The sequence below is a fragment of the Castor canadensis genome, chromosome 16 (assembly GCF_047511655.1).
Source record: "Castor canadensis chromosome 16, mCasCan1.hap1v2, whole genome shotgun sequence".
Taxonomy (NCBI): domain Eukaryota; kingdom Metazoa; phylum Chordata; class Mammalia; order Rodentia; family Castoridae; genus Castor; species Castor canadensis.
The window spans coordinates 28,825,752-28,843,816 of NC_133401.1; the positions used below are offsets into that span (position 1 = coordinate 28,825,752).

Genomic DNA, 18,065 nt, shown 5'->3' on the forward strand with positions numbered 1-18,065 from the left:
TTATACAATCAGCCTAGAAAATGTATATATACACAATGGAGTTTATTTAGCCATTGAGAACAATGAAATTATGTTGTTTGCATAATGCAAGAAGTCAGTGACTTTGACCCATTTATTTTGAGCAACATGGTGCTGCCATTGTTTTCCTACAGTTTGCATTTATTTCTTGTTCCTGGCATTGTCTCTCAGAAGACTAATGTCTCTGCCTTAGAGGAAATGGCATCATCTTTCTTTTCTGAATTTGGCCTTACATGGTATCTGGAGGAGCTCAACAAGAAGGAGTTCATGAAATTTAAAGGACTCCTCAAGGAAGAGATTTTGCAACTTGACCTTAAGCAAATTCCCTGGTGTGAAGTGAAGAGAGCATCCCGGGAAGACCTCGCCAACTTACTGATCAAATATTATGAGAAACAACAAGCATGGGCTGTGACGTTCAGCATCTTTCAGAAGATCAATAGAAAAGATCTCTGTGACAGGGCCAAGAGAGAGAGTACTGGTGAGTATGTCTGTGGAGGGGGGTCAAGCTTCTTATAATGAGGATTATATCATAATTTTGGTATATGGCCTCCATGCCCATCTATCACAGGACCATAAAGTGCTATAGGAAAATGTCCTTGTAGATAGGAAACACCTTCTTTTAGACCTGGTGGTTATAAGTGGTCAAATGTCAGTGGATATTATCCTCTAACATAGATTGTTCCTCTATCTGGGACACTGATAATTTTATACTGGGCAAGAAGTTGCATCTAAGCCAGAAACTCACAGGTGAAGCAGTAGCCTGTGGATTTGGCCCAACAAAAACAGCAAGTGACACCTGCTCTAGATTATACAATGAACCAGTGAATGCTCTTAACTGGTGTCATTAAGTATATGCTCAAAATAGCCATAAAATGCAGTGTTAAATAAGATTTCTAAATTACTGTCATGTGTCTGTATTTTCATATTTGAGAAGCAAAAGTTAATGATAGAAGCTGTGATCTATCAGCATTGTGGCCTTAAATGTCACATTTGTATTTATTCTGATAGAAGGTATTAACTATTTACATATATAAGGTGCAAAGAGCAGGAGGTAGCTCTTCTGACTTATTGACAAATTTCTTTGCCTTTGATGTTCTGCAGTCTTAGTATGGTGGCTTTTTTGGCTCATTCTGCTTGGGATTTCCTGATGGTCCCACTTCTGTGGCTCAACAACATTCTTCAGTTCTCAATTTCAGCATTTATTTGTTTGAATGTTGTTCCTGTCCCATTCTTTCTTCCCCACCTTCTTCTCAGACTCCAGCTGTACAAATCATGCCTCTAGACTGTGTTCCACTTTTTCTCCATATCTTTTTATCTCTGTGCTTTGGTCTTATTTATGCTTTTTCCTTTTGTCTCCCAGTTTAGCTCTTTTGGCAGTAATGGGTTTGAACTCAGGGCCTCACACTTGCTAGGTAGGTGCTCTACCATTTCAACCATCTCCAGTGCCTTTTGTTTTCCTTATTTTTTAGAAGAGTCTCATGTTTATACCCAGGTGTAGACCACTGTCTTCCTACTTATGTTTCCTGCTGTAGCTGTCTTGACAGGCACACTCTACCATGCCCAGCCTTTTTATTGATTGAGATCTGGGTCTCTCAAACTTTTTGCCTGGCCTGGCCTTGACTCATGATCCTCCCAGTCTTTGCTTCCTAAGTATCTAGGGCCATAGTTGTCACCAGTAGAATTGAGCATTTTCTAATCTGATAGCAGCCACATCTATCGATTTTGTATATTTGCTTAATATATTTTACTTGTGCATTTTGCCTGTTTTTCATAGATCTCCATTCTTTTTTGAATGTCCCCTCTCTTGTATTTGATTGAACGTCTAATTTATTTTAACACTATCTCTTCACCTTCCAGTGTCATGAGGGTGTGTGTACATTGCAGAGCTTACCCTGAACCTTTAATCAGATTCCTGCAAGGAATTCTGGGAAGCATAGAATGTTTGTTGTTTTTTGTTTGTATTTTTAGCATTGTGCACTTGAAAGAACAGGAAAACTCACTACAATAAAGTTGGAATAAATCCTAGCATCCTCTCTGCTATATCTACAATACTGAGTTTCCCTCCTATGGGCAATTGTCATGTCACATCCTTCTCATGTAGACTGTCAGATATATTGCACACATATAAAACCATTATCCACACCTAACCAACTTCATTGTTTACACCAATGGTTACATATCACAGACTTTGCCTGTTTTTTAGCCACATAGCTTATTCCATATATTTAATATTGGTGTAATGCTCTGTGGTTTCATAAACTAGGTGGCTGGTCTTCTGTTGATATTAATGCAGTTATTTTCCAGTTCTGTGCTATTGTGGCAACAATCAACAGCCACATGTGCACATGTGTGCAAACATGTACAAGAGTTGGCAACCTTTTGCTGTGCAGTGCCTTGTGGATGCTTTAGACTTTGTGCCACACAGTCTCATTCACAATGACTCGGCTTTGCTGCTGCACAAGGGGAGCAGTCATGCCATGTGTAGCAGAAATGAAAGTTGGGCCCAAGTTCTAATAGAACTTTACTTATACAATGAGGCTGTGTGCCCTTTGGCAAGGGTCTACAGACTCCTGAGAATTAAAATGTCAGAGTCAAAGCACGAATATGTGAGTATTTAATTTTTATATGCTGTGGGTTTTTTTCTTTTGTACTCACTGACCCAGGACACACCAAGAGGTATCAAGCTCACATACAGAAGAAAATCAGCAATATGTGGTCCAGAGAACCCATCACTGCAATTCATGATTTCTTTGACCAGAAAATCACCCCAAAAGAACGTGAATATTTTGAGCCCCTTATTGCTCCTAAGACAACCAGGAAGCAGTCTCACACAGTGCTGCTTAAGGGAATCCCAGGAACTGGGAAAACGATGGTTCTGATGAAGTTAATATTGGCCTGGGCAGAAGGCAGCCTCTGTCAGGATAGATTCTCATATGTTTTCTATTTCTGCTGCCGAGAATTAAGAACACTGACAGAAACAAGCCTGGCTGAACTCATCTCCAGAGACTGGCCTGACTCTGGCGTTGCCATAGCAGAGATCATGTCCCAACCAGAGCAGCTCTTGTTCATCATTGATAGCTTCGACGAGCTGAAATGCAGCTTGGATGGACCGGAGGCAGAGCTGTGCAGTGACTGGATGGAGAAGCAGCCAATAAAGGTGCTTCTGGGCAGTTTGTTGAGGAAGAAGATGCTCCCAGAGTCGTCCTTAATCATTGCAACTACCCCTAGCTACTCACCAGGACTGGAGGAAAGGTTGGAGAGCCCAGACATTAGAACAGCCATAGGATTCGAAGATAGCAACAAGGAGGAGTACTTCCACTGCGTGATTAAAGACAGTAGTAGAGCCATGCAAGCCTTCAGATTGGTGAGAGAATATGAACAGCTGTCTTCCATGTGCCAACTCCCTGTGCTTTGTTGGATCGTGTGCACTTGTCTGAAGCAGGAGTTAGAAAGGGGAAGAGACCTGGCGCTGATCTGCCAACGCACCACCTCTCTGTATGCCTCCTTCATCTTTAACTTGTTCACTCCCAAGGGTGCTAATTGTCCAAATTGGCAAAGCCAAGGCCAGCTGCTAGGCCTGTGTTCCCTGGCCGCAGAGGGCATGTGGACTGACACATTTGTGTTGAGAAAGGAGGCTCTCAGTAGAAATGGGATAGCTGACTCTGACATCCCCACATTGCTGGACATCAAGATTCTTCTGAGGGATAAGAATTGTGAGAACTCCTATGTGTTCATCCACCCATCTGTCCAGGAGTTCTGTGCTGCCATGTTTTATTTGCTAAAGAGCCACAGTGAGCACCCCAACTCAGCTGTTGCATGCTCAGAGACACTCCTGTTTACATTTTTAAAGAAAGTTAAAGATCATTGGGTTTCTTTCCCACGTTTCTTATTTGGCCTTTTACATGAAAAGGAACAACAAAAGCTGAATGCATTTTTTGGCTTCCAACTATTATCCCAAGAGGTAAAGCAGCGATTTCACCAGTGCATGAAGAGCATAGGTGAGAGTGAGGATCTTCGGGAACAGGTAGACTTCTTGGGATTATTTTACTGCCTGTTTGAGATGCAGAATGAAGCCTTTGTGAAGCAGACAATGGACTTCCTCCAAGAAGTGAATCTTTCTATCACTAAAAAATCAGACTTGATAGTTTGCGCCTATTGTTTAAAAAAAAGTTCTGGCTTGAGGAAACTTTTGTTTTCAATCCAAAATGTCTTTAAGGAAGAGAATGGACACTGCTCCATGTGAGTCCACCTACTGACTTTCTTCTGTTCCATTCTCAGAATCTATCCATACACTCAGGAGTCTTTGCTGAGGGGCATTATATGGCATCATGCTTAGAAATTCACCTTTTTATGTCAAGCAGGCTCTATTTTGATCCCTGGATTGACTCGTTAGAGATTTTTTTATTAGTTTTAATTTTTATTATTTTCATTGTGCATGTTTATGGGGTACTGTGTGATGACTCAGTGCACGTGCTTGATGTAGATTGACTTTTATGGCTCCCCATGACCTTGTCTATTAGATTCACCCTTTCTTAAAAAAGGCGGCCACCTCATCACAGCAGCAGTAGTATTAACAACTGTACCATCAGGATGGAGCTCAACAACCCATTGCATGTGGCTCCTGCCCTTCCCAAACACCAGCCAAAATACCTATGATTGGTATTTATATTATTTTATTATTGTTTTTTTGGTGGTATTGGTGTTTGAATGCAGAGCCTCACACTTGTTAGGCAGCCTCTCTAGTGTTTGAGCCACATATCCAGACTTTTTTTACTCTGGTTAATTTGGGGATAGGGTTTCATTTTTTGCCCAATATAGCCTGGACTGCAATCCTCCTGTTTTAAGCTTCTCACTGAGATTACAAGCATGCATCTCCACGTCCACCTTTTTCCCTTGATACAGGATCTCATGATCTAAGCTGTCCTAGAACTGTAACCTTCCCAACACTTGCCTGCCAGGTAGGTAGGATTATAGGTGTGAGCCATCAAGGTCAGGTCCTAGGACTGATGTTTATATAACTCTCCAAGGGCCACACTTGAGGTCCTCCTTGACCTACCAGCTGCAAATTACCTTTTAAAATTCATTCTGAAATTCTTCTGAACTTTTACATTTCATACTTACAAAAATCATGCGCTGGGCATGGTGGCTTACCACTGTAGTCACAGCTACTTAGGAGGCAGTGATCAGGAGGATCAGGTTCAAGACCAGCTAGGACAGAAACTTCTGGAAACCATGAACCGAAGCAGTAAGGCCTGTTATCCCAGCTATTTAGGAAGCATAAATAGGAGGATCACAGTCTAGGCAAAAAGCATGACACCCTTTTAAAAATAATATCTAAAGCAAAAAAGGGCTGGGGGCATAGCTGAAGTGGTTGAGTTCATGCCTAGTAAGCATGAGGCCCTGAGTTCAAATCCCAGTACACCCAAAAAATCATCAGATATATTCTGTTATCAGGTTACAGGTGAGATGGGCAAAGATGCTAAGTAAGTTGCCCAAGATTGGATAGTTAGGAATTGGTGGCAGCTAAGCTTAGCCCAGGAAATTGTGTTGCAGGATTTAATAGCATGGTGTCCTGCCTCACCTTTAAATATACAATCACTGGGTTGGATGGAAGCAGGGTTTTGCCAACCTTGACACTACTGATAATCTAGGCTGGCTGTGTGGATGTTGTGAGGTCCTTTCTGTGCTTGGCCTTTCCCTGCTTCTTACCAGAAGCACCCCTCACACAAGTTGTAACAAAACACAAGAAACACCTTCAGGCCTTGCCAAATATGGTGGTTGAGAATGGCTGCTATGAGGTGAACTTACCTGACTGATACTCTCCCTTCCTAAGGGGAAAGGGAGACCTGGGTCAGATGCCTTCTGTTCTGGAAGATAATTTCTTTCTTTGACCCTGTGAATGGGAGGAATTGACCCTTCCATCACAAAAGTGTTCTTTTCTCCTTCATGACAGGTCAGATTTCAGTCTCACCTGTTGGCATGAGATATGCTCTGTGCTTACGACTAACCAGCACCTCCAAGAACTGCAGGTGAAAGATGGGGTCCTCAGTGAGTCAGCCTGTGAGACCTTGTATGAACAGCTGAGGCAGCCCAACTGTGTCCTTCAAAGTCTTGAGTAAGTTGAAGGTCAACCTTGACTTGTGTCATGAAAATACATCAGTATTGCTGCTAGCATGGGGCTAAGACTCACTGTGTAAGCAAAGACTTACAATCAGAGCAGAGTCCCTCAGGCCCAACCCCACTCTGGTTTGTTACAAACCACTCTTTTTGGGGGGCTCTCCTGTGTGTTGTAGATGTTGGAGAGCATCCTGGGCTCTGTTTCCTACACAACAGTAGCTTCCTCTAGTGTGACATTGTCTGCAGAAATTTCCCAGTATTCCTTACGAAAGGAAAATCACCCAGGTTAAGAACCACTGAGCTGTAGAATTAGGTGTGAAATTCAAATATGAGCTGATTACAGGAGGTGGTCAAAGACAGGTGCTCAGTCTGGGCTTACAGGCCCTACTTGATGAAATTCATCCAAACTTTTCTTTGTTTTGCAGGATAAATAGGGTTGTCTTTTATTGTGAGTGTTCTCATTTATTTGAGGTGCTCATTCATAACTCAAATTTGAAACACTTCAAGTTCACCCACATCAGCCTATCCCGTTCTGACGTGAAGTTGCTTGGTGATACCTTGAAGCATCCCGAGTGTAACATAGAAAGGCTGCAGTAAGTCTCTGTCTTCTCCCGGGTCACTGATTTGGTCACAGAGGACTGTGTGGTATGGAATATGTGTGTTTCTGTCCAGTTTTGGATTATTTATGTAGGAAGTTAGCCTTCTGGGAAATTGGTCATGGAATACATAAGTTACTTTCTTAATATAGGTACAACCACTTTGGGGATTTTTGTTTTGCCTTCTATTACCATATGTTAGTTGAAGAAAGAGATTTCACTGTGACCCTTCCACAGATGTATACAATGTGCCTTGGTCAAATTCATGCCCTATTCCCTCAACCTCATCTACCTTTGCCTTCTTAAAGCAATTGCAACAGCTTTCATTATTCTAGTTTCATACGTAAGTATAAAGTACTTCAATCATATTTACCCCCTTTACCTCTTCCTTTCACTCTCTCCCTTCCTGTTCTTATGCTCCCCAAATAGGACCTGTTTTACACTCATTCCTTTTAAAAACTAGATTCTGCATATGAGAGAAAATGTGATATTTGCTTTCTCAGTCTGGCTTATTCTAACATGATAACTTCAAATTCCATCCATTTTCCTGAAAAGTGACATGATTTCATTCTTCTTTATGACTAAGAAATACTCTATTAGGTACAACCACTTTGGAAAACTATTTTATTCTATTCAACTTTTGTGGATCCCAGTATATCCCATAACCTAGAAATACCATTCAACAGAGTTCTGTGACTTGGTTTTTTAATAGACATCAAAGCATTCGTGGCAAGTATTCATAGAGCCACCCTACCATCTTTTCATAAGACTTTGGTCATTTCTATATCTTCTATAGAGAAATGTCCATCCAAATAATATATGCAGGGTAGCAGAATGGCTAAACTGGTAGAGCACCTACCTAAAAGTATGAGGCCCTGAGTTCAAGCCCCAGTACCACAAAAAATAAAAATAATAACAAATCCTATATGCATTTTAAGTGTCTTTTTGTTGTTATATTGTAAGAATTCTTTATATATTCTGGATGCAATTTTGTGATAAAGAAGGTATATGATTTGCAAATACTTTCTCCTGAATTGTCTATTTACTTGCAATTATTTTTTTGTCTCCTTGCTTATGATGCAGTCCCTAAGAAACCGTTGCTTAGCTCAAGAACATTGATATCAACTTCCTTATTTTCTTTTAAAATTCTCATTTTTAGGGGGCTGGATGCATGGCTTAAGTGGTAGAGTGCCTGCCTAGCAAGGCACAGAGCCCTGGGTTCAAACCCTACTACCCTGGCTTCCCAAATTTTTTTCATAGTGTTGGTTCCTATGTTTAAGTCCATGATCCATATTCAGTTAATTATAGGGTGTGGTGTAAATGAGGCCAAATCTTTTTTTTTTCTTTTTTCACAGCATTGAGGTTTGAACTCAGGGTCTCATACTTGCTCTACCACTTGGTCCAGGCCCCTGGCTCTTTTCCTTTTTTTTTTTTTCTATTTATTTTTAAGGTAGAGTCTCTCATTTTTGCTCAGGAATGGCCTCACACTGGGATTCTTTTAGCTATATCTTACAATACAGCTGGGATGATAGGCATGTACCAATGTGCCCTGTTTATTGATTGAGGTGGGGTCTCACTAACTTTTTCCCCATGCTGGTCTCAAACCTCAGTCCTACTGACCTCTGCCTGATGAAGAGCTCAGATTACACGCACGAGCCACCACACTAGCCCCAAAATCCTATTTTTTCAGTCCTTGACAATAACACCTTTGGCAGGATGTGCTGGTACACACCTGTAATCCCAGCTACTTGGGAGTCAGAGATAGGAGGGTCAATGTTTGAGGCTGGCCTGGGAAAAAGTGAGGGAGTCAATCTAAAAACCAAAGAAGAAAGGACTGGAGGTATGGCTCAAGCAGTAGAGCACCTGCCTGACAAGCACAAGGCCCTGAGTTCAAACCAGTGCCACCAAAATAAAAAAGAAATCATGTCATGGGATTTGCAATGCTCCTGATTCTTACAGGAGCAGCATGAAGAATGTATGAGAGAGATGGGAACAAACGGTGTGGTGTCCTCCCTTCCCCATAGGCTGGTAGACTGTGGCCTGGTGTCTGATGACTGTGATGTCTTCGCCTCAGTCTTGGTCAGCAGCAAGAAGCTGAAACATCTGGATATAGCATGCAACTACCTGGAGGAAGGGCTGCGCTCACTGTGCAGGGCATTGTGCCACCCAGACTGCACCCTGAGCCTATTGGTGTAAGTGGACACTGAAGGAGTCACTCTGGGGGGTCACAGCAGTAGTGTGAACTTGGGCCTGTGAACTGCAACATGTCCACTGATGGAGGCACATGGCAGGATTCAAAGCACAAGCTTAGGAAGCAAAACACTTAGGTTTCATTTCTGGGTTCACTGGTTATACACTGTCACCTCAAGCAAGGTATTTGACCTCTTTGCAGTTTCAGTCTGCTCCTCTGAAACAGAGGGCAGAAAGACAAGCCTGTCCCTCAAGTCTAGTGAATATTGAGTGAGATGATCTTTGCAGAGCACATACAGTCTCTCCTCTGTATCTGTGGTCCCACATCCATGGATTCAATCAACCATGGATCAGAGAAAGGTCAGATGCATCGGTGCCCACTTGCAATCCCCCCTACTCAGGAGTCAGAGGTAGGAAGATCATGGTTCCAGGATGGTCTGGGCAAAAGTTTGCGCAAGGCTCTATCTGAAAACAGATCAAGGTACTAGGGGTATGGGTCAAGTGGTAGAATGCCTGCTGAGCAAATGCAGAGCTCTGAGTTCAAAACCCAGTACCATAAAAAATGTTGGAAGAAATTACACAAGGCAGTGAGGAAGCCATTGCCTGTACTACAATAGGTATCTACATATAAAATGCAAAAAAACCTAAATAACTGGGAAGTAGTTATTATAAAGGGTTAATGCAGACATCTAGTGAGCTCTGCAAACCTGAGCATTTTCAGTCAACATGTTTAATTTCAACTTTAGATCTTCAGTACACCAAAAGTAAAATACTAACATGAAAGCATATTTAATATAACAAACATGTTAGCATGTCTTTTATTCCTCATCAGTAAAAAAGCATTACCATCTCTTTGCTTAAGTAGCAAATTAATCTTTAATCCTCAATGTTTGACAGGGTCTGAGAAAATAAGACACTATTTTAAAACAGCAAAATATATTATTTCATAGAAAATCTTATCAAGTATGTGTTAATTCAAACATGGTTTTAACATTACAACCTAATATATGACAACTCAGGAAATAGTTTTCACTTGATATTTAATTCACAATTGAAAATATTGCTATATACATTTGTTACACACACACATCTTGATTTCCAAGCACAAATTTTTTTGGCAATGCTGAGGTTTGAACTCAGGGTCTTACTCTTACTAGGCAGATGTTCTACCACTGAGCTATATCCCCAGTCCTTTTTTTATTGTCAATTACTCATACTGAAACCGTGACCTATTTTGCTTTAGTTATTTTTAATATGGTCTCATATTTTTGCCTAAGTTGTCCTTGGACAACCCTCCCCTGTAGCTGGAATGACAGGTGTTTCCAGCTTGTTGATTGAGATGGGGTCTCCCAAACTATTTGCCTACACTGGCATCAAACTGTGATCCTCCTGATCTCTGCCTCCTGAGTAGGGAGGATTATCAGCATGAGCCACCACTACCCAGCTGTTCAGTTTTTTGAGATAGGGTCTCATGATATAGCTCAACCTGGCCTTGAATTTACAATCCTCCTGCCTTAGCTTCCCAAGTTCTAGAATTACAGATATGCACAACCATGCCCAGCTGAAATGTTACCTTTAATGTGAGGTTAAGCAAGCTCTCTGGATATCATTTCCTGTATCATGCCCATTCCTTTTCTTCTTTATTTTTCCCCACAGTTTGGCAAACTGCCACCTCAGTGAGCATTGCTGGGAATACCTCTCTGAAGTTGTTCTGAGTAACAAATTTCTGAGGCATCTGGACCTCAGCGCAAATGTCCTGACAAATGCAGGCCTGAAGACCCTCTGTGAGGCCCTGAGACACCCCGAATGCAGCCTGAACTCACTGTGGTAGGTTCCCTTGAGGTCAGTGCTGACATTGAGCCTGCATGGCCATGACAGCCAGAGTGTCGGGGCTTGAACACATGGAGGTCAGCAACAGTCAGCTCAGAGTTCTGTGTTGATGTTCCTGAGAGAAATGTGTGTGATGTGACCCCATGGTCACAGGATTAGTGTGTGGTCAGGGGTCACTCAATGGAGTGTAGACAAAAAGGACTGAGAAAGAGAGGGAAATGATGACATGGGGCTGAGAGGTGGTTTTATAGCAAAGATATTTAGCATGTGTGCTACAAGATAAGTAAATTTACCAGGTGCAGTGGATCACACCTGTAATCTTAGCTACTCAAGAGACTGAGATTGGGAGTGCTGAGGTCTCACTATGTAGCACAGACTGACTCAAACTCAGGATCCCTGTGCCTCAGCCTTCCTGGAGCTGGGCTGACGAGTGTGTCCACAATGCCTGCCTCATTAACCTAGAATTCTTTTTTCAGTACTAGAGATTGAATCCAGAGCCTCAGGCTTATAGGCAGATGCTCTTCCACTTGTGCTACAATGCCAGCCCTTTTGATTTTAGGTATACTTTTCAGGTAAGGCCTTGCTAACTTTGCCTAGGATGGCCTCAGATCATGATCCTCCCACCTCACCTCCTGAGTAGCTGGGATGACAGGCATGAACTACCAGGACCTACCCAATCTAGACTTTTATAACCAACAAAAATCATAAGAATGAGGAGAAAGGACAGATACTATGAATGTAAATAGAAAACCCACAAAAATCTGTAGACAAATTGTCAGAATAAGTGAGTCTAACAAGGTTGCTAGAAATAGTATATCCCATTAAAAACAAAAACCTTTCCTATAATATAACAAAAATAAGCCAAAGGAATTAAAGTACACAGTAGATTCTAAAATAAATTACATAGAAATAAAGCTAACCCAATATGCCTGAGTCTTTTATGCAGAAGATTATCAAAGGATAATGTGTAAAACAGGAAAACATCATGGTTCAAATGGTGAGACAGTTGGCATGAAAAAACTCAATTCTACCCAAACTGATTCTGGTTCTAATGAATGTCCAGTAGAATGCAAATGTTGTTTGTTGTTGAGCTGAACTTGAAAAGTACATTTTTTGATGTGTCTGGGGTTTGAACTCAGAGCTTCAGACTTAACAAAGCAGGTGCCCAACCACTTGAACCACATCTATAGCCCATTTTCACTCTGGTTATTTTGGAGATGGGATCTCAAGAACTATTTGCATGTATGTATTGGTAAAAACATGGTACATTTGGGGTTCAGCTCTGTTTTTAATTCAGCATCTCCTGGAGGTGTGGGAGCATTTCTCCTGCCTGTAAGGGGACCACTGTGCCACGGTTATTCTTTTGCAGCTTGATAAAATGTTCCATTGCTGCTAGTGGCTGTCAAGCTCTTGCCTCAGTTCTCAGCAGCAACCAGAACCTGAAAATTCTACAGATTGGAGGCAATAACATAGAGGATGTGGGCGTGAAGCTGCTGTGTGGAGCCTTAGTGCATCCCAACTGCCACTTGGAGGTTCTTGGGTGGGTATCGCCAAGGTCATGTTTCTGTCTTCATGGAAGGAAAAAGATGGGAAACTGATGGGCAGAGAGAGAATCAAACTCACTGGGCCTGGGGGTACATGCTTGTAATCGCAGCACTCAGGAGGCAGAGGTAGGAAGATCACAGGTTCAAGGCTAGCCTGAGCTACATAGCAAGACCTTACCTCAAAAAATAAATGGGACTGGACAGGATGTCTTACACTGTACTCCCAGCTACCAAGGAGGCAAGGATTGAGAGGATTGTGGTGCAAGGCCATCCCAGGCAAAAAGATAGTAAGACCCCATCTCAACAACAATAAGAATGACCCCAAAACTGGAGATGGTGGTGCACACCTGTCATCCTAACTATGCCAGAGGTGCAAGTAGGAGGATTGTGGTCCAGGCCAGCCTGGGCAAGAAAAGCATGAAACCCTACCTGAAAAATAACTAAAGAAAAAAGGACTGAAGTGTGGCTTAAGTGGTAAAGCACTTGCCTAGGAAGCGCAGGTCCTGAATTCAATCCAAGTACTTCCAGAGAGAGAGAAAGAGTGAGAAAGAATAAAACTCCAAAGGGGTGACACAATGGTTAGCTGGGGTTGCACACCATGCCACTCCTAGACATTGAGGCTGGGTGTAATGAACACTTACTGCTGGCTAGATGCTGCCCCTCAGGCCTGGCTCATCTCAGGTGGGCGGGCTCACACAGGTGGGTCATCTGAAGGATTGTGTGTTCTGGGTTGGCCTCACTGTCAGGTTTGGAGGCTGCAGTCTGTCCTTATGCTGGGAAGGACAGGTGAGACCAGACCACATCTCATTAACTGGTCAGCTTGGACTTCATGGCACAGGAGCTCAGGATGCCATGACAAAGTGCCATGGGTTTGGTGACTTAGGCAACAGAACTTTATCACCTCAAGGTTCTGTAGGATGGAATTATGAGGTTAAGGTATGTGTAGGGTGGGTTCCTTCTGGAGGGGGAGGGGATCTTTCCAAGCCTTTCTCCTTGGCTATCACCTCCCTGTGTCTTCTTACTGTGTTCCTCCTATGAATGTATCTAAATTATTTCTCCTCTTCCTTCCCCTCAACCTCTGACTTCTTCTCCTTCTCCTTTTTTAGGCAGGGCCTCACTATGTAGCCCAGGGTGGCCTCAAAGTCTCAATTCTCCTCCCTTAACCCCCTGAGTGCTGGGATTACATGTATGCACCACCATGCCTGACTTTAAATTTCCTCTTCTTCAGAGGACACTAATTATACCAGATTAGTGCCCATCCTAATGTTCTCATTTTGACTTCATTGTCTCTATAAAGACCCTGTCTCCAAATGCTGTCACATTCTGAGGTATTGGGGATTAGGACTTCAACATATGAATCTTGAAGGGACACAGCTCAGCCTACAGCAGTATCTCAGGGGTTCAAGGCATGAAGAAGTTTACATGGCATCTGAGATGTAAGTTCAGGACACACATAATGTTCCTCCCATTGTGTTACATTGTCCAAAGCCAGGTACAAGATCAGCCCAGGTTCAAGGGCTGGGGCACAGACTCTACTAGCGGAATGAGCTGCACAGTTCTTTTGCCATGGGCAGAGATGCAGAGAAGATGGGACAGTTGTGGCTGTTTACCACAGAGGGACAAACAATCTGATGTCACACACCCGGGGTTGTAAGATCAAGTCTCCCAGAAGCTGTGGGGTGAGCATTGGGTAAATGTCTAACTCATGTCTTCAGTGTCCCCACTCCTTACAAGGGTCTCTGTATTGCAGGTTGGAAGCCTGTAAGTTGACCAGTGTCTGTTGTGAGGACCTCTCTTTGGTTCTCACCCACAGTAAGACCCTGTGGGGGCTAAACCTGAGTCGGAATGCCTTGGACTACAACGGGGTGGTTGTGCTGTGTGAGGCTCTGAGACACCCAGAATGTTCCCTGCACCTGCTTGGGTGAGGCAGCATCTGTTCTCCTTGGTGGGGAGTCTTCAGGGATAAAAAGGGATCAACTGAGACCCTAAATGTGCAGCTGCTGTAGTGCAGTCTCACTTTCTTTCTTTAAAATTTTATTTTTTTATTGTTGTATGGGGGTACATTGTGAAAATTTTAAAAGTTCTTACAGTAACTTATCATAATTGAATTCATCCCCTCCATCATTCTCCTTTAGCCCCCTCCCATTCCTGGAATAGTTTCAACGGGTCTTGTTTTTCCATTTTCAAACACGAATACATGATATTTCTATCATATTCACCATATCTTCCCCCCTCCCACAGTTGCCAACCCCCAGACAGGATCTGTATAATCCTCCTGTTCTCTATATTAGAAAAAAGACATTTTTGTTTAAGATAGCTCTGCAGGACCAACCCACAAGGACTGATTGACATGAAAATTGTATAGGAATTACAGTGTCTCAAGAATCCCTCTGCACATGTAATCACAATCACCCATGGCTAATTAAGGAAAACCTTCAGGAGGCTGGGGAATCTGCTAATACAAGAAGATGCAAAAGATACATAAATGACATGTTAATGACCCAAAGGCCACTCTTGGTCACTACAACTGGTTTCATTTGAAACATGGTCAATGGGCTTTGGCAGCCTTTACCTTCTTTAAGTGGACAGGTTGATGTATGTAGCCTTTGTGTATATGATTGCTTTACCCTGGAGATCAGTGCTGCTAGACATGTACCTACACTCCCTGCATTTCCCTGCCTCACCACTTATGTCTGCCACGTGCCTAATAATCCTCCCTCAAGGACAGGAGTTCTTGAAGGATCTCCATTGTAGGTTCCCTTTGATATCCCCGGCGCTCCTATCACTATCTCCAGGATTGCAACAATAATATTAACAATAATGTATAATTTAAATAACACAGCCGGGTGTAGTGGTGTGTCTTGTAAACCCAGTCCTTGGGAAACTGAGGCAGTGGGATGGAAAGTTTTCAGCCTGGGCTATATAGTTAGATCCTTTCTTTAAAAAATTAATAAATTAAAAATGACTTCAGGCTTTCTTCCAATCCTCTCAATTCTCTGATTTCTTGTCCCAAACCCTAACTTGTGTACTTTCTATCACCAATTCTGGACAGTGACATCCAATTGGTGCCTTGAAATCACAATTATTGGGTTGCAGAATTTACACCACTGAAATGGGCAAATCATAAACCAGGGTATTTGTGTGGTGTATGGAGGGGTGCAAGGGGTGGGGGAACCCAGTGTTAAACATTTACCTGAGTACCACCACCCATCACAGGTATGTCTGTCCCCTGGGCACAACAGCAGGTTCTCCTAGTCTTGTCCTGGGAAGAAATCATGGGAAAAGATGAGATGCAGAAAACTGTGAATTAATTAGGCCTTTGGGGTATTTTTGTAGGGTGAGCAAAGCTGACTTGGATGAAGAAACACAGGCTCTTCTGACAGCTGAGGAAGAGAAAAATTCTTCCTTGACCATCATAGGTAGCCAATAAGCAGAAACAGGAAACAAGGGTGGAACCCAACTGCAGGCAACCTGGACTCACTTGGATTTGGGAAACCTGCTCAGGACAGGCACTGGGCCCTTGTTTTTACCCATCTGTGTTTGGAATTACAAGTCACTGCCACTCCAGCAAGATGTGATTTTTCTAGCACCCTGTTCAAATGTGTTTTATAAAGTGGATGTGGTTTTTAAATTACTCTGTGGTCTTGTACAAGCCACAGAAAGATCTTCATGATGAAATGTCTATCCTGTCTCACGATGACATTTTTATCACCCAATAAAGTATTATATCTTAAAAAGCTTGGAAAATCTTAAACCCAGATTTGCTACTTGAATGACTAGAGCGACAGTATGGGTGGAAGACACTGTGGTTGTCTCTTCTTGCTGACCTGGAAAGGTACTGGCCGTATTGAAAGTACTAGAAAGGAGGGTCCCACTCAGTCACCTTTCTTTCTGTTCTACTTGAGGTCTAACTAGGGCTCTTTCTCTTCTCTTGTCTGTTTGAAGGTATTTTAAAAGTGTATTTTTAGCTGGGGAAAATGTTGTATGCCAGCAGTCCTAGCTTCTTGGGAGGCAGAGATCAGGAGGATTTGGGTTCAAGACTGACCTGGGCAAAAAATTCATGAGATCCCATCTCAACCAATAAAAGCTAGGCATGGCTGGGTGCTGGTGGCACATGCCTATAATCCTAGTCAGTTGGGAGGTCTTGAGAAAAACTTTTTATAATAAAAATATTGGATTAAAGAATATAAAGTAACTGATGTCAGGCTGAAGAGATGGGTCTCTTGCTTGTTTCAGCTCTGAGAATCTGTTCTCAAGCACAGTTCCTCTGTTATTCCTGGAATTCCTCTATATTTTTCACCTAGAACTCTGCTCCGTCCAGACTCACTTCAGCCTTGCACTAGACATGACCTCACCTATCCAGACTTTTACAATTGTAAGGTAGAAAGTAAGGGAAAGGCAGAGGAGGCAAGGCATGGTGGGTAGAAAGAGGGAAGGGAGGAAAAGTGAATAATTTGGAGAATTGAACAATTCTGCTACCACTTTGCCTGTGATCATGGCCTTGAAGGTACCCTACTAGGTCCCGGGCTTCAGTATTTGGGTAGAGATTTGCCTAAAGAGGAGAATCCTGGAGAGGATTGCCTAAAGTAGTTCATGTACCTCTCCCCACTCTCACCCTACCCTGCCCTCATCCACAGAGAACAATGGAGATACAGAAGAAAAAATAAAATGACATCTTTTCTTCAAGGACTGTGTGTTTCACTTCTGTTTAACTGTGAGAGAACATGGGTGGATAGAAGCCTCAATGTATTGGAAGATCCTTTTGGTGTAAAATATGTACATTCTTAAATAAGAGTGGGATTCAGAGACCAATTATTTTACTTTTTTTGTAATCTGTTGCAAGCTTTTCCTTCAGTATCTTTGTTTATAAACCAATAAATACTATACCCTATATCTTGAATGGCTCTCATGAGACTTGGGACACTCAGCATGGATGTTCTATAAGCTATGAAATGCTAAATAAAATAAATACGCAGTTATAACTTAGGGTAGCCACTATGGAAATCATTATGGAGTTTCCTCAAACAACTAAAAGCAGAACTACAAAATGATCTGTGGTACCGCTCTTGGGCATATATCCAAAGGAATGTAAGTCAGGATACAATAGAGATACCAGCACACCAATATTTATTGCAAGAGTATTCAGAGTAGCCAAGCTGTGGAATCAGCATAGTTGTCCATGAACAGATGAATAAACAAAATGTGGCATATATATATATATATATATATATATATATATATATTCAGACATAAGAATGAAATTATGTCATTTGCAAGAAAATGGAACTGGATATCATCATGTTGAGATAAGCCAGCCTCAAAAAGACAAATACCACATGTTTTCTCTTACATGCAGTATCTATATATTTTTTAAAGTGATCATAGAAGAAGGAGAAGTATTTGAGAACAGGAATGGGACCAATGGGAATGAACAGAGGGGACAAGAGAGGGTAATGGGGATGAACATGACCAAATATACATGTACTAAATATCATAATGAAACTCATTACCTTTTTTACAATTGATCTACACTAATAATAAACCAAAAAGAAATATTGGGTTCTTTCTCACTACTGGTCCTTTTGTCCTTCATTCATTCACCCATTATGTGTCAACAAGTATAGACAGAGTTGTAGAGGCATGATGAGGAAAACTCCCTAAAACACATATTGCTAGACAGCAGTAGTATCTCACAGTACATAGCTTTGAGGTGAAGCAGAGAATTTGCAATTTTTACTAGTTCCCAGGTGAGGCTGATTCTGCTGCTCCA

At 42.1% G+C, this 18,065-nt stretch overlaps 1 protein-coding gene across 1 annotated transcript; it reads left to right on the top strand.

Moving 5' to 3' along the window:
• Nucleotides 1–216: 216 nt before the first annotated feature.
• On the top strand, nt 217–15,725 carry Nlrp4 (NLR family pyrin domain containing 4). The gene is made up of 9 exons (XM_020185410.1): nt 217–496; nt 2,682–4,257; nt 5,972–6,133; nt 6,561–6,728; nt 8,756–8,923; nt 10,578–10,748; nt 12,121–12,291; nt 14,046–14,216; nt 15,632–15,725. Exons 1-9 carry the CDS (start codon nt 217–219, stop codon nt 15,723–15,725), a joined length of 2,961 nt encoding a protein of 986 aa, XP_020040999.1.
• The last annotated feature ends 2,340 nt before the right edge of the window (nt 15,726–18,065 follow it).